The following is a 12049-nucleotide window of genomic DNA, read 5'->3' on the forward strand; positions in this document are numbered from 1 at the left end:
TTGGACAAGTATGATGTCATGGTCATGTGACAGAACCTACGTAGTGAGACGGGAGGACGTCTTTTTCCTCACACCGTCTCCGTTTGGCATCACTGCTGGCCTGTGAGGGATACACCCCTGATGGACCCTGACGGTCCTCCGCTGCCTGACTGTCAGTGGACGACACGGATTTACTCTGTAGAGACAAGAAACACAGCGTAAACACACACACAGTCTCACTGCCAGCAAAACGCTAAGGTTGTGCAAAGTTCACCCAACAGTTCATTGTTCTGAGGCCATACGATCGCTTTGTGTCGGAAGTCAATAACATCAAATGTCATCGTTTCCTCGAGTGTAACCAAACGTCGTGATGTCAAATCTGCGAAATATTTGAAATGCGCTGAAGGAGTTGTAAAGGTAAATTTGGTATTAGGTCATTCAGAAAGGTCACTGTACATGAGGGTGAGTAAATGATGGCGGTTTTTATTTTTGAGTGATTTTTTAACTTTAAAGCAGAATCCGGCACTTTTTTTCAGCAATGAGAAATACTGAATACTGAACTGGCCCCCAAACATTTGGTCACCGTCCAGTGTCAACCGTCTATTTCTCATCTTTCATCATTATGAGGAGTACAGCAAAAACCGGTCTCAAATCAGTGACTTCAAACACTTCGTTTTCTGCAACGGTGCAGTTTTATGAGCCAAACAGGAAGTGCACTGGACTGAGATGAGAAAAAAGGCACACAAAGAAGCCCAGTTCTCTCAAACAAACCTGTTTTCTCCAAAATCTCTCTCTCTTTTCACTCCCCCTTGCTCAGACCTTTCCTTGACTCCCTCATTTTCTCCCTCTACAGTCCACAACAACACATCATCTCCAAGAACCTGGCTGTTATGACTCTTTCTCCTCGGAATCGTTCCTATGCAAGCCCAGTTCTACGGAAGCCAGTTTAAAAAATAAAACTATTTTATCCCACAATTCTGTATTATTATTATTATTATTATTTTTGTCTTGTCTGTGCAAGTTTATTCCTATGGAAACATGCTTATGCCATGTTAAAAAACCTAAAACTTTTTAATAAAACAATACAAATAAACAAATATTTAAAATAATTAAAAAATAATAATACATAAAAAAATTTAATTGTAACGTTTTATCTCACAATTCTGTCACAATCGTGACATAAGTCGCAGTTATCTTTTTGTTTATTTTTAAGAAATAAGTCAGAATTCTGAGTTTATATTTCACAATTATCGTGTGTTCATTACTTTTTAAAAAATTGTCCGAAAACATTCTAAAAATAGTTTATTTTTAATTTTTATCTTTACTACACAAAAAGCCTATTTTCCATTAAAAGGACAAAATACACTAGTTTTTAAATGATTTTAATGCTACATTACAAGACTTCTGAAGCTATATTCTAGTTTTTTATGACTTCTTTTCAGTGATTGTTCATAAAAAACATCTTTCCCTCTGCGACCTTAAAAAATCATACAGGTTTTGAATAACATGAGGATGAGTAAATGAACAGAACTTACATAAATATCTGTTTAAACGAACGGCAAAACTTTTAAACAGACAGTACATCAAAAACTCAATTGCTTATTTTTCCTTGAAACAATATATTTCTTTACCTCCTAAAAACATATTATAGTTTCTAAGCAGTTACTCACTGAATATATGTGACCTTTCGTAGCTGACTGAAGTCATAAAGGTTTTGAACGTCATGAATGGTAAGTCAATGAGTTAGCGAGATTCTTTTTAGCATGTACTGTTCCTTTAAGTCTAACTACTGTATGATTCACCAAATGACTGAGAATGATGACTTGTTATATCAAAAGTACAGATTGAACACTTTTCCTCCGCGCGAAAGGCAGAGGGCAGGAACAGTGCTGTTTAGAGAGTCCTGAAAGGTTGGCCGGATTTCATAATACTTCTCTTTAAAGTCGTTTATCAAAGACGGTGGGGTGGAGGCACACATATACACATACAAACACACAGGTTTGATACTCACCCTGCTGGGTGCACCCTCTGGGAGCCGAGGAGAGAGAGAAACAGAAAGAGAAGGACGGGTTTAGGGATTGACGTCAGACTAGATAATAATAACAACAATTGCACAGCAAGCCAAGGTCATGCTGAAAAACCCAGTCAGGGTGCAATAAAAATACATCCATTGTGTTGAGCTCCCTGAGCAAGTCGCCCCTCCGGCCTTCAGTCTATCACACTTTCAAGGCTTCTCAGAAGTCTATCCAATCTACCGAACAGACTCAACACACCCTCGTTCTCGTTAAGCTTCTCGTTTATGTTTTTTAGGCCAACTTTTGCACCATTGCTATCTTATCATGCACCTTTTAACGCTGGACAAATCGGATTTATAAGAGTGCAAAATAAACTTTCTTAGGAAAATTTACCAGTTGCATGCATTTTGTGCTTTGTTGAAGTCTTTATTAATGGAAAAGTTCACTCCAAAATTCTAATTTGTTCACTTGCTCACCAATGGATGCTCTGGAGTGAATGGGTGCCGTCAGAATGAGAGTGCAAACATCTGATAAAAACCTCACAATATGCCCCACCACACCACTTCATCAGTTAATCTCTTGTGAAGTGAAAAGTTGCATATTTGCAATCCCTAGTGGATTACTGTTATCAGCTTTTTGGACTCATTCTGACGGCACCCATTCACTGCAGATGATCCACTGGTGAGGTAGTGGCAAATTCCTCTAAATCTGATGAAGAAACAAACTCAGCTACATCTTGCACTGCCTGAGGGTGAGTAAACTGTCCGCTAATTTTCGTTTTTGGGTGACCTATTCCTATAAAGTCTAAAGATATACTACATTTATTTGTTACTACTATTATGTAAGCCATTGAATAACCCCATGCATTTGTGACATTAAAAATGCATGCAGAGAGTTCAGATGGACACTCACCGCGCAGGTGCTCGGGGTCTAGATGGTTGCGTTCGTCCTTGTTGGCCAGGTGGGCGGAGACCCCCAGAGCCCCGGTGAGGGCCAGCAGCCCTGATGTGCCGCCCAGAGACAGACCTGAAGGGTGAGGAGTGAGAGGAATACCTGGAGTGTGGTGAGACAGGTGCTGGAGCTGCTGCTGCTGAGAGACACACAGACAGAGATAAACACAACATCTGTCTATCTAACTCTCTATCCGTCTGCTCCGGTACGAGAGGTCAGAGGTCACTCACCCCTATGATGGCGTTGAGCTCCGCCATGGTGACCTGTTTGGCTCGTTCCACCGCCTGAACAACCTGCTGTTGATGCTGATACACACAAAGATACATGGTGAGACACACACACACACACACACACACACACACACACAGTCAGTATTGACAGACATATCACTCCGTTTTTCCCCGTCAGCACATACAAATTCAAGCTAATGCTAAAGGTGACCTCCTAATCAATGCAGTTCTGCCTGATCTTTTATTGCTCATCTGCCCAAATAAATCCTCCTCATTTAAAATGAGGACCCATTCCAGACGTTTTGTCGGACCACTGTTATCCTCAAATAAAAGGGAGCTCTATCAGTATACATTTTATATAAGGTTATATTTACAAATAAACTGTATGAAAATAATGATCTGTAGACCGTCCAACATAATCTACAATTAAAGTTTTTAACATTATTTAGTCAGAATAACAGAGCTTATATACATTCTATCTATTAAATATATAATGTGCATGCACAATTACTTGAGAAATGATGTTAATCTTTCTCCTTTTGCGTTTTGATCTCTACAGGTGAGTTGTATTAATTCAGAGTGTGTGTTCATGCAGCCCACTGCAGACTCCAGAGGACTGCGCCTCCAAAGCTTTGAAGACAACTATGGTTCTGTGGCTCCTCGACAAGGGAACTGGAGCTTTTGAATTAGTTGGGACACGAAACAAGCCATTCTAGTCTCAGCCATCCATACTAACGCAACAGCTCGAAAAGCAACAGCTGAATCTCAAGAGCTTGTTTCTAATAAAGTTCTCCTTCTACCCTTCATTCAAACTGATAGAACCCAGCAACTCTAATATCAGAGCGATGACGGGATAGTTCACCCAAAAATACGAATTCTCCACTCGTACCAAACCTGTATGAGACTCTATCTTTTGTTGAACACAAAATAAGGTATTCTGAATAAGAAATTTTGAAGCCAACAGCCATTGACTTCCATAGTATTTTGGACTTCCATAAACTATTGATGGTCAAAATATCATCTTTTGTGCTCAACAGAAGACTCTCATACAGGTTCGGAAAAAATGTAAATGGTAACAGTATTTCATTTCTTTCAGTGAACTACACTCTTATTTTGTTTACTGTCCCCAGGAACTCTTCAATCTGTGTGTGAATGACTGGAATCGGATGTTTGGACTCATTTGAAAGGTAAAGTGAGTCATTGTTGGACGTCTGGTTCAGCCAACGGTGTGAGTTTGGAGCCTGTTTGTAACACTACTAGCAGAGCTGCTAATAAAGCTAACAGCGATGCTGGACTCGAGCTGAATTTGCAACCTGAGCTCATCAAGTCATCGCAGACGACTTTCGGTAACTGAACGCGGCAGGAGTTTGCGGCTTTGTTAAAAAAAAAAAAAAAAAACGCAGAATATCAGCAGTCCTTGTTTAGTCAGAGATGTGAGACAGGGTCATTAAAATCCAGACTCTGTCTGGCGTACTGAGGGTGAATCAGTCTGACGGGAAGGGGGACGAGAGAGTGTGTGCGCGCGCCTGTGGGAGAAGACCCAGAACCTTGAGGAGTTGTCAATCACTCGCAGCATACCTCCTGAGAGAGGAAAGGGATGATTTGAGCACAGATAGCACTGAGTCGCTTCACGATCTCCGCCTGCAAGAGAACACACACGTACACATGCTTGATTAGGAGAGAAAACAGTGACAGTGATAAACCTGAACAACGGCACTGGGCTCTCAATTCCCAAGCTCACAAACGGCTCCAGCTTAGATCATGTTCATGATAACGATGTCTTAACAACAAATGATGCACAAGACAAAGGAAGGGAGTGACACATAATAATGAAATGAAGGTGATTAGCACATCTGGGATGGAGGTTGCAGGTTAATTGTAATATTTTGGACATGAATGATAAACAAAAAAACTATTCCTAACGCTAGTTACCACACAGAACACCTTAGAAATTTGTTAAAAACTCCTAAAAGTCTAGCATTCACCAACAACACTATATTCACCATCAAGAACTGTGTTTGTAGCGACCCCCTTTCAGTTGCAAGGCATCATGCTACTATCAAACAGAACTGTCCAGCAATGTGTTAAAAACCAATCATGACGTCCTAGCAACCACTCGGAACCGTAGCAATGAGCAACCAAACAGAAACGCCCTAACAATCTCCTAGCAACAACCAAGAACACACTAGCAACCATTTAGCAACCACCAAGAACTGTGTACATTATGTAGCAACACCCAGCCGCAAAGCAACACTCTACTATCAAACAGAGCAACACGCTAGAGACGTCCTGAAACCACACACTGTAGACGATCCCAGAAACACCCTAACAGCCACATAGAGCCGAGGCCGTGTGGGGAAGAGACACTTTAGTCTTCTTCAGAAAATATGTGTCTGGTTTGAGTGTGATGAGGTCTATTCATTCAGCCATTTCCATAGGCTCTGTGTGTGTGTGTGTGTGTGTGTGTGTGTGTGTGTGTGTGAGAGAGAGAGAGAGCTCTTCAGGGCTGAATAGCTTAAATAGTCTCAATCTCTTTGCAAGAGAGCACACAAACACACACACACGTTTAATTATAGTCTCACTAAGAAAAACAACAGACAGGCAGACAAGTGTTTCACACACGCTGCAACACATGAACAGTTAATTACTTTCACTCGCACACACACACACACACACACACACACACATACGCGTTCCTTTCATGGTGTTCCTCGCGGTGCCCAGTCACCATCCACCCTCATACTCCAGCCATTATCCTCTTTTAAGTTTTTTTTTTCTTCATTCTTTTCTTCCTGTCCTGTGATATGGCTATGTGATTCTCTCTAACACACACACACACACACGATCTAATGGAGGAGTATTTGCAGTGATGGAGGCACAGAAACACAGCAGGCCACTAAGTGCACTCTAATACCTACATAAGGAGCAACACAAACCTGTGTTTTAGAGCTCTGTGTTTGTAGCCAAGCTATTTTAATCTGCACACCACCACACAATACATTAAACACAATTCATAATGTCTGTCTGTCTGTCTATCTATCTATCTGTGTAAAGGATATTAACTTATGAATATCAGGTTATGATATTTGGTAGCTAGAAATATGATTTTAACCTGGCAGAATACTTGTTACTCCTGCCATCTGAGACTGCAGACGAGTGAAGGGAAGTGTGTTGGGTTGTTTGCATCTTTGTTGGGATACAGTGTAGCAGTGATGCTGAACATCCGCAGATTGTGTGTGAGTGCGCGCGCGAGTGAAACAGAGCTCATTTGTGTATAATGAGGTTGAGGGAGCGAGTGATGTAACCGGTTTGGAATGAAACGGAGTGTGTTTGAGGAGGAGAGAGAGAGAGAGAGTGCAGGAGGGAAATGAAGAAACAGAGGAAAACAAGATGTGTGTGCGTGTTTGTGAGGAAGTCCCAGGGTGCCAAGCTTTTAGCATAATGGCTTTATCACTCGATCAAAAGGGACTGAGTAGGTGCAGATGCCCCGCTGTTTATGTGTGCACATGTATATTTACCCAGAATTCACGTCGAGTGTGTGAACGGGTCTCCACATTTGCATAGACTTGCTTTGCGTGTGTTCAACAGTTATTAAACTTTCTACCATTCAAATGGAATGAATCATATTTTCACTATATTTACATGACGTGTTTGCATGTCAGAAAGGCAGCAGCATTTGCAGTTCTGGGCCGTCTGTGCTAATTAAATGGGCTAGTATAATATTGGGTCACGAATGAACTGGACTGATGTTCAAATTTTAATATAAAAAATGTTAAATATTAACATTGAAATAAAAACAGAAACATACAAACCTACATTTTGTCTATGTATATATAAAATATAAAATTGTAAATGTAAATATATATATATATATATATGTGTGTGTGTGTGTGTGTGTGTGTGTGTGTATATATATACACACACACACACACACACACACACACACACACACACACACACACACACACACATACATATACATATATATATATATATATATATATATTAGTAAAATAAAAAGGGCAATAAAGGATGTCTGTACCTACATAAACAATTGAGCAATAATTAGGATAATTTATATAAATGTTAACAGTTAAACGAAGTTATTTTATATTAATAGATATATATTTGAATTAAAATATATTTCTATTAAACTGATGAGTGTGCTTTAAAATCAACGAGATTTGGGGTAAATGACGGTGTCAGATGCCCCATAAACGGCTCTTTTGTTTTTGTTTGGAGAGTGTGCGAGTTTGTGTATTTATATTTGTTTGTGTACTCATGTGCAGGAATGCGTCCACATCCCCCTCTGTAAGTGCTTCCCCCTCCGCACATTTTAATTACCCATGAGCCTTTGCATGTGTATAGGGTTTTGGGCATATATGTGTGCGCGTGCTCTCCTTTGTGAGCGAGTCTGATTTTCAGGGCTTTACTGCTCCCCTTTCCTCCCTCGTTCTGTTTCTTTTCTTCCTCTTTCCGAATGGAAGGGCCATCAATCAGAGAGAAAGAGAGAGAGAGAGAGAGAGAGAGCGAGGAGAGGAGGGAGGAGAGGGGGATACTGGCGGAGCGCCAGGGGAAGAGAGGCTGGCACACTGCCCAGAGAAAGAGAGAGAGAGAGAGCACTAGAGTGAGCCAAAATGAGAGAAGGAGGGAATTTAAGATAGAACAAGCACAGATAGAGAGAGACAGAGGGCGAAAGAGACAGAGAAAGAGCAGTGTGACAGAGGAGGAGAAGAGAAAATGAGGGCTTTATTGAATACCTCTGTGCCTGTGACCACAATCAGTGATTAGAGCATCATTGCTTAATATTTGCCTTTAAATGTTTGAAGAGAGAGAGACAGAAGACGAGAGAGGCAGGCTCCATTAGATCTAAAGAGGGCAGGCTGATAAGACCAAACCTGCATCCGGGGGCATCACTTTAAAAGCGTCCGTGTGTGTGTGTGTGTGTGTGTGTGGCTTTATATCTCCACTTTTTTATGGTTCTGTTCTATTTTTTTCTGTTTTGTCCACTATGCCACCTTTCTCTCTCTCTCTCTCTCTCTCTCTCTCTCACACACACACACACACCTCACTGCATTGGATGTAATCATAATGCCAGAGCCATTAGAGGGTTTTTTCACAGTATTGCTGAAAACCACACCTGTACACACACACACACACACACACACACACACACACACACACACACACACACACATATATATATATAGACAGAGAGACAGATGATAGATAGATAGATAGATAGATAGATAGATAGATAGATAGATAGATAGATAGATAGATAGATAGATAGATAGATAGATAGATATGAAAAAGAAGTGTATAATTACAGATGATCAAAATATCATTCATAATCATATGACAATGATTCAGCGCTATTATTAATATCTCACATCTCAAGCATGTATTCAGATGCGGTGAAACATCATCAGAGCAAATCTGCTGAAAATCGAGTGGTAATTTAACACAGCACAGAATTCAATGGCTAACACACACACACACACACACACACACACACACACACACACACACACACACACACACACACACTGGCCCATCTAGATCTCTGTCTAGCCACCCTTCATAGCTTGTCTTAATCCAGTGCATTAATTGAACAGGGACAGGAGTGAGACCTACAGAGACAGACAGGAAAAGCCTAAAAGCACTACGATCAGAGCAGGATTACAGGGGGGCGGAGACAGAGAGATGTGTGTATCCCGTTAGGAGGCAAATCAGTTTGTTGAAGATGAAAGCGTTAGGACTGAAGCCCCGCCCACTGACACACACCCACACGTGCTGCCACTAAACAGCACATAAAAACACAAATCTAGGGTCCTTGCTTCACATGTCCATAAAACAGTCTTGCTCTGTCTAAGTGATGGTTCTTAACCAATCTTTATGGCCATTCTTAAAGCTTTTTATGTTCTAGTGTCGTTTTTTTAATCTTTCTGTATTCCTCCATCACTCTCCATTGATGTGTTCCAGCTCACACAGAGAGCGTGTATGATTACCCCCTTCTTCACACGCCGCTGATGCTGGGAAAGACTGATTTAGAGGGAAATCAGTCAGAGGAAAGGAAAGACAGACACACACGAGTGCTGCCTGTTCTTACAGGAGTTTGTTCATGGATCGCATATAATATAATATAAAACTAAATTTTTATATTCAATATTTTTTACAATTGTTATTATATAAACATAATAATTTTTTTAATGTAAATCAAGTCCACTTCATGCTTTTAAGAGCTCTCCAAAAAGCATGTGTGTGTGCTTCTGAATATGTGTGTGTGATTATGGAGCATCATGGAGTATTCTGACCCTCCCTAAAACCCCATTATAACCATTTCATTGCCCAACACACATGGGGGAATTCACTGAGAATGAATTGCGCCTACTGATAGCATTGTTTATTTGCACTTGTATGTGGATGTGTATTCTCAAAAGGAATTATGCAAATCAGGTATCAAATTGAGCACAATGTGCATGGTCTAGTTCCTCATTTTAGAAGTCGGAGTGCTTGGTTGTGGAGGATGATATATTCAATTATTCCTAGGGATATATATATAATTTTGTAAATATGTCAGTATTATACAAAATATTTCTAGAATAATAAATAAGTGCTGTCAAATGATTAATCGTGATTAATCGCATGCAAAATAAAAGTTTTTGTTTGCATAATATATGTTTGTGTTTGAGTATATTATGTATGTATAAATACACATACAGTGTATATTTAGAAAACATTTACATGCATGTACATGTCTATATGTATGTTCATATTTTATATTATAAATATATTTAATATACAAACATAACATTTTTGTGAAAAAAATATTTTGTGTATTTATATATACATAATAAATATGCACAGTACACTACACACACATATATTATGCAAACAAAAAGTTTTATTTTGGATGCAATTAATCGCGATTAATCGCTTGACAGCACTATAATAAATGCAATACATATTTAAATTAATATTTAATTTATGCAGCAACAAAAAATGCATGAAATCAAATGTATATAAACTAGATTCAAACTACATCCATATATGTTAGGAAGCCAATGGTCAGGACCCATGAAATCAGACATTTATAAACCGGATCCATATGTTACAAGTACAAACGGTCAGATTTGTATGAACCCAAATCCAATCCACATGTGTTACACGTGTGAACAGTCAGCTCATATGAAATTAGACTGGAAGCAAACCATATCCATTTCTATTACAAGTGTGAACCGTCAGACTGAATTAAATCAGACATGTTTAAACCGAATCCAAACTGAATCCATATGCATCACACAGGTGAACAGTCAGGTGACATGAAATGAGCCACTTATAAACCAGATACAAACCGCATCCATATATGCTACCAATGTGAACAGTCAGATCAAATCAAATTGTACATTAATCTATCGGATCTAAACCACAACTTTTGTGTTACAAATGTAAATGTTTTTATAATTTGGGGCATTGCTGCGAGCTTATAAAAATCCAGTGTGCAGTGTAAACAGAAAATAAGATTTCAAGTGTTAAAATACCACATGCAAAACTGTTTAGTGAATTCGCCCAACAGGTTTGTCTTACCTGTTTGTGCATCTCAATGTTAAGCCCGTAGGACATCTCATAGTACTGTGGGAACACAAACGTGAGAGCATCAGTCAGTAGCGTGATAAATTAAACAGCAGTGAATCATCATCATCAATCAAATTAAAACCTCAGCAGCCTGATAGACACTAACGACTCGCTGAAACTACAGCAAGACAGAGAGAGTCTGAACGCGTCCGCGTGTGTTTGCACGTGTCTGTTTCGGCAGACAGATGAGCAACGATGCCAATGATGAAGATGAAACCTGACACAACTGCTCGCCTATTCTGTCTTTCTCCATCTGTCTGTAACGCTCACACACTTGGTAACTGCTCTGTGTATAGCTCGATTTTCAAAAATCCTTTTTCCTCTTCTCTCCCCTTATCTCTGTCTTTCCCGATCAGCTCCCTTGTTACCGACCTTCCTTTATAATCCTCCTCTCTCTCTTCTATTATTCCGTAAACTCCATTTCCCATCCGTGATGTGTGCCTGACCTCCCCTCTTCTATCAAACCTTCACTGCGGTTTAATCTCAGGATTAAAGTCTATTCATATCTAATGACAGCGACTAGAAACCCAAAGGTGTTGATATAAGGTTAACGATTGGTAAAATATTTCAATGTTTGGACACACATACCTATTTATTCTTTATTAGTGTTTGCGAAGCAAAGTATCTATATTAATATTACTGGTTCTTCTTTAGCTCGATTCGTTCCGCACCATTTGTGCACCATATGGGCTTATCTAGTTCCTCCAATTTTCTACTCTGTGTTTATTGTCTTCCGTGTTCCGGATTGGATTTCCACAGCATGGTGGTACGCTCTTGTGGATTTATAAATGAACAATTTCTATAAAAATGTCCTGGTCTACTTACATTTGTTATGACATCCGCTTAATAAATTTTGTTAACTTTAGTATTAGTAAATCCACTTCACTAGCTAATTACTCTTCAACAACAGCGACACAATAGAAATATACAGAGTGACTGCAAAAATGGGAGTTCAAAGACAAAATTTTAACGTTTCTCTGTCTATAAAGCAATAGGTTTAGTCTTAAACCCCAGAAGAGTATCAGCATTCTCAGATAGTAGGAATTCCAATTGGTTATTATTGGTTAAAATTCAATTAAAATAAGTTATATTTCAAATAAATTAAAAACAGGACAGAAAAAAGCCCATTTCTTCCTTATTATTAAAAATCTTGATAACATTATAAGGGGACCTCAGAGAACAGTACAAAACAATAAAAAAAGGCAGTTCACAATCCATTTAAATAACAATAATGAA

At 39.3% G+C, this 12049-nt stretch overlaps 1 protein-coding gene across 2 annotated transcripts in view; it reads right to left on the minus strand.

The window, feature by feature from the left end:
- Positions 1–12049, minus strand: part of tle2b (TLE family member 2, transcriptional corepressor b) — a 40669-nt gene that overhangs the window by 7535 nt on the left and 21085 nt on the right. The window contains exons 4-9 of one of the 2 annotated variants that reach the window (XM_052589271.1): positions 10766–10810; positions 4754–4816; positions 3176–3250; positions 2907–3084; positions 1991–2007; positions 41–175 (exon numbers count right to left, since the gene is read on the minus strand). In XM_052589271.1, coding sequence (XP_052445231.1) covers positions 41–175; positions 1991–2007; positions 2907–3084; positions 3176–3250; positions 4754–4816; positions 10766–10810 — 513 coding nt within the window. The remainder of the gene's footprint in view (positions 1–40; positions 176–1990; positions 2008–2906; positions 3085–3175; positions 3251–4753; positions 4817–10765; positions 10811–12049) is intronic. The other variant, XM_052589272.1, reaches the window with a different exon arrangement.

The sequence above is a fragment of the Carassius gibelio genome, chromosome B22, assembly GCF_023724105.1.
Source record: "Carassius gibelio isolate Cgi1373 ecotype wild population from Czech Republic chromosome B22, carGib1.2-hapl.c, whole genome shotgun sequence".
Taxonomy (NCBI): Eukaryota; Metazoa; Chordata; class Actinopteri; order Cypriniformes; family Cyprinidae; genus Carassius; species Carassius gibelio.